A 5000-nucleotide genomic window follows, 5' to 3' on the forward strand; every position below is an offset into this window, starting at 1 on the left:
CTGCAGTTAGTTGAGTTGCTGGTTACATTCAAAGTAAGCACTATCTGGACTTACAATTAGGGAAGGTATTATTATTATTATTATTATTTAGAACTTTTATATCTCAGTCTTCTCAATCTCTGCAGAGGGACTCAGGCTGGCTAACAACAGAAAATCCATACACAAATAAACTAATAACATCATAACATCATAATACATTAAAATACAAACAGAATAAATACATAAAGCCAAATCGTCAAGATAAAATCACATTAATCACAGTCCGCCAGTGTGGTCAGTAGTTATTAGATTATTGTTGACTCGCCAATCATTCTGAGAATGCTATGTCCCAGAGCCAGGATTTCACTAGCTTTCTGAAAGTCAGGAGGGAAGGGGCAGATCTAATCTCCATCGGGAGAGAGTTTCACAGCCGAGGGGCCACCACCGAGAAGGCCCCGTCTCTCGTCCCCACCAGACGCGATTGCGAAGGTGGTGGGACCGAGAGCAGGGCCCCTCCAGAAGATCTTAACAACCTTGATGGTTCATAGGGGAGAATCCGTTCGGACAGGTAAACTGATATTCAGAAACTTTTTACAAGAATAATTAAAGGTAGGATTTTGAAGACCATGACTTCAAACATTCTTGGAGATAATACAATTTATTTCTGGGCCAGACTATTGAGGAAATTCTATTGTTTTATTTCTTAAAGTAAAACGAAGTTTGGCGTGCAGGCATCCCATGACCATGCTCGTATGTCCTCCAAATGATCCAAGAGCTAAAGGAGTAGAATGCATGAAGACTTGTCAGACGTTTGAATTAGGCTGTGTCAGTCATGGATGTGTATCCGGCTGCATCTGTCCCACTGGATGGGTAAGTTAAGATAAAATTTCAAATGAAATTATTGGAGAAAATGGTATTGAGACACATTTTTTTCTTTAGGTTGCCTGTCCTTCCCTCTGTTACTGAATACATCTATCCCTTTTCACTTTCTTTAGTAACTGCATTTGCATCACTTGTAGAATTTCTATGCAGACCAAGGTAGGGCTTATCCAGGTTTGCCAAATTTGTTGAGACATTGCAGTTTGTATTACTGTCCTTAACTACTTTTATTTCTGAGATTCAAATGACACTGCTCTTGTATTCCCCATTAATTCATATCAAGTATTGCAACTGTTCCTTTATGGCACCATCTGCAGAGCCTGTTACAAGTGACTGCATGAGCTCTCTCACCATCCATGTTCACAGAGTTAAGTAGAATATTAAGTAAGCAATGGAACAGAAACCTTCTGCTGTCAATAATTCAATGACTGCACGTTTCTTAAGTCGCATTGACCGATTGTCTGTGCAGGGTTCCATACTTTGCACTTTAACAACACAACCGTTCAATGTTTATTTATTTATTTATTTATTTCATTTACTTATACCCCGCCCTTCTCATCCTGGGGGGGACTCAGGGCGGCTTACAGTGGGGGCACAATTAGATGCCCAAGACAATTCACAAGCAATACAAATGCAAACAATTCAACAATTAGTTAAAAACATCAATACATAATGAAATCATAAAACAATCTCATGCTCAGGGTTCAGAGTCCATATATCCATTCCATTCCCTTTGTCCTTGTCTATCATCAGATCCTTCAGTTAGCTGTCAGAATGACCAAAGGCTTGATCCCAGATCCAGGTCTTCAGTTTTTTCCTAAACGCCAAGAGGGAAGATGACGATCTAATCTCCCCGGGGAGTGAGTTCCACAGGTGGGGGGCCACCACTGAGAAGGCCCTGCTCCTCGTCCCCGCCAGCCTCACTTGTGACAGTGGCGGAGTCGAGAGCAGGGCCTCCCCAGAAGATCTTAAGCTTCGAGAAGGGACGTAGAGGGAGATCCATTGGGACAAATACACTGGGCCGGAACCATATAGGGTTTTGTAGGTCAAAACCAGCACTTTGAATTGTGCTCGGAATTGGATCGGCAGCCAGTGGAGCTGGCGCAACAGGGGGGTTGTATGCTCCCTGTACGTCGCTCCGGTGAGCAATCTGGCTGCTTCTCGCTGGACTAGTTGTAGTTTCCGAGCAGTCTTCAAAGGCAACCCCATGTAGAGTGCGTTGCAGTAATCCAACGGGGATGTGACAAGAGCGTGGACCACCGTGGTCAGATCTGGCTTCTCAAGGTTAAGGCTTCCCACCAAAATTAAACTGTAGAGGAGAGTCTACTGAACAAGCCAGTACCTGCCACATACCAGTACTGCCATGTGTTGAGGAGTTACAAAGGTGGAGGCATTACTTTTTATTCAACTCTCATACTTGGATGAATACCAGGTGCAGCAAGCTATATTTTAGAGGATGGAATGGACAGTCCACCCATCAGTATTTCTTATCTAAGGAAACCCTGTGAAATGTACGAGCTCATCATAAGTAGATTGGCAACTTGAAATCAATTTGCATATACACATATATGAAGATAGGTCTATTGCTGGACATTTTTTTAGTCATGGAACTTGTTAAAATTCTGTCCACCACTAGACGGCAGTGTTGCCCAACTATTTCTATCATATTTCAATTCAATGAAAAAGTTCATACATACAATGCTGTCTAGTCATGTTAGTGCAGTGGTTCTCAGCCTTTCTAATGTGGTGACCCCTAAATAAAGTTCCTCGTGTTGTGGTGACCCCCAACCATATTTTCGTTGCTACTTCATAAATAATTTTGCTACTCTTATGAATTCTAATGCAAATATCTAATATGCAGGATGTATTTTCATTGTTAGAAATTGAACATAATTAAAGCATAGTGACTAATCACAAAAACAATATGTTTGGGGGAGTATGGACAATGGATGATGGGATTTGCAGTACCTTCAACCAATACAGCTCTGACTTCCATAGACCACTGAGATCCCCCACGAATTACAGACCTGGACCAAACTTGAAACACAGAACTCCCATGACCAGCAGAAAATACTGGAGGAGTCTGGGAGGAATTGACAGTAATTTATGGGATTACTGGATTATATATCACCCAGTTCAAAGCAAACAATTTGGATGTTATTGTAGATCCAGCCCTGGTTGGGATACCAGACAGGTCTTTCTTAATGGCTACTCATTGTGGCGAATAAATCATGATTTCTCCGCAAACTTGAAATTTCTTCATATTTAATAACTTTAAAAGCCAGAATTTTTAAATACAAACTACATTTCTAAATGGTCAAATGAAACTTTAAGTTATTGCAATGCTAGATTTTTAGGGACTAAAGGAAAATACCATGCAGGATGACAGAATTCTTATTTAAATGGGCAATGTTCTCATCCCCTCTCTACAGTCACTAAACCCCCATGTAGCCTGGATGTCTGGTTGATGCTCATGTGTGTGTGTGTGTGTGTGTGTGTGTTTCATGTGTTCTGTTGTGTCCTGTCAGACTTATTCCATTAGTTGTAAAAACTTTAATAACATCTCTGTCTATTCTAGGTGCGGCATGGAAACAAATGCATTGTGCCTGAAAAATGCCCCTGTTTTTACAATGGGCAAGAATATTCTCCAGGACAGACTGTTACACAAGACTGCAATACGTGGTGAGAAACTGGCTTGTTTTTTAATTGATATCCATTGTATCAACAAAAATGCCTTTATGGATATTGTCTATAAATATTGCATTTCCCAGTTGTTAAATGCAGTGGATAAAGTTATTGGCAAGTTAGTAAATGTTTTGTAAGACAATTAATTTTAGTTAAATCTTTTCCCCCCTTATTTCCAGCATCAAGTATTGTTTCATTTGACCAGGTTATTTGGTAAAGTCAGTTTTTTAATTGTACAAAATGCATAAGGTTGTGGGTGAACTACAACTGACATCTTGCCAGGTTAACCCTGAAAATCTCCACCAGTACTTAAAGTTCGTTATGTTGGGCAAGTTTGCTCTAGATGCATCATCGGTGGATGCATCTAGAGCAAACTTGCCCAATATAACACGTGTGCTCTCTGGCTGTAGGGTAAACTACAATTCCATCTATGATGAGTCAGTCCCCTCAAACCCCTCCAGTAGATTGAGTTAGTCATGGGAGGTCTGTTTCAAATTTGGTCTAGGTCCATCATCGGTGGAGGTCACTGTTTCTCTGGTTGTGGGTGAACTACAACTCCCAGAAAGGAATATCAGTTCCCCCAAACCTCTCCAATTCTTTGGCCCCATAGGAAGGTCTTGTCCTTCAACTTAGGCCACTGAACTGGGGTTGTGGTTTGCTCCGGCATTCACAACCATTGAGAGAGAGGGAACAGGAAAAGCTTCTCAGCTTACAACTCCTAGGACCCTGGACTTTAGAGTTTATAAAGTGATTTTCCCTGTTGAAACATCAAGTTTGTGCCTAGGAAAGTGAACTTATTGTCAACAATAAGCACCATTTCAAGTTACTTGTTGTGTTCTGGTCCTTGGGAGTTCCAGTTTCCCTAAAGGAGGGCAAGAAGTAATCCCCTGGGGAAAGAAGTTACGTCCATGCCTCTTTATAGCCCCAGGCGCGACGGTACAGTGGAGTTCAGAGTGCTCTTTTATTGCAAGTGAACTATAAATCCCAGTACCTACAACTCCAAAATATCCAGGCCATTTCCCCTTAAAACCCACCAGTATTCAAATGTGGGCCTATTGGGTATGCATGCCAAGTGTGGTCTAGATCCATCATTGTTTGGGTTCATAATGTGCTCTGGATGTGGAGGAACTATAACTCCTATAAATCCCTCTGTAGACCTCCAGTATTTTTTTGTTGGTTATGGGGGTTCTGTGTGCCAAATTAGTTCTAGGTCCATCGTTGGTGTTGCTCAGAGTGCTCTTTGATTGCAGGCGAGCCATGCATCCCAGTACCTACAACTCCTGTAAATCATGGTGAATTCTCCCCAAAACCTGTCTAGTACGTTAAGTTGCTGATCAATTCCTCTGTTTGCCGTTTTCAGTCTTCCAGACTGAAAAAGAACCCACTCGTCTAATTCAATTTTTTAAAAATGTGTTATATCTGCCTCGAAACTGCATTGTTTCATCCTTTGATCAGTC

At 41.4% G+C, this 5000-nt stretch overlaps 1 protein-coding gene across 2 annotated transcripts in view; it reads left to right on the plus strand.

Moving 5' to 3' along the window:
* VWF (von Willebrand factor) overlaps window positions 1-5000 on the plus strand; it is a 161484-nt gene that overhangs the window by 49002 nt on the left and 107482 nt on the right. For both annotated transcript variants that reach the window (XM_067468939.1, XM_060778086.2), the window contains 2 exons: window positions 689-849; window positions 3437-3540. In XM_067468939.1, the coding sequence (XP_067325040.1) occupies window positions 689-849; window positions 3437-3540 (265 nt within the window). The remainder of the gene's footprint in view (window positions 1-688; window positions 850-3436; window positions 3541-5000) is intronic.

The sequence above is a fragment of the Anolis sagrei genome, chromosome 5 (genome assembly GCF_037176765.1).
Source record: "Anolis sagrei isolate rAnoSag1 chromosome 5, rAnoSag1.mat, whole genome shotgun sequence".
In the NCBI taxonomy this organism is placed as follows: Eukaryota; Metazoa; Chordata; class Lepidosauria; order Squamata; family Dactyloidae; genus Anolis; species Anolis sagrei.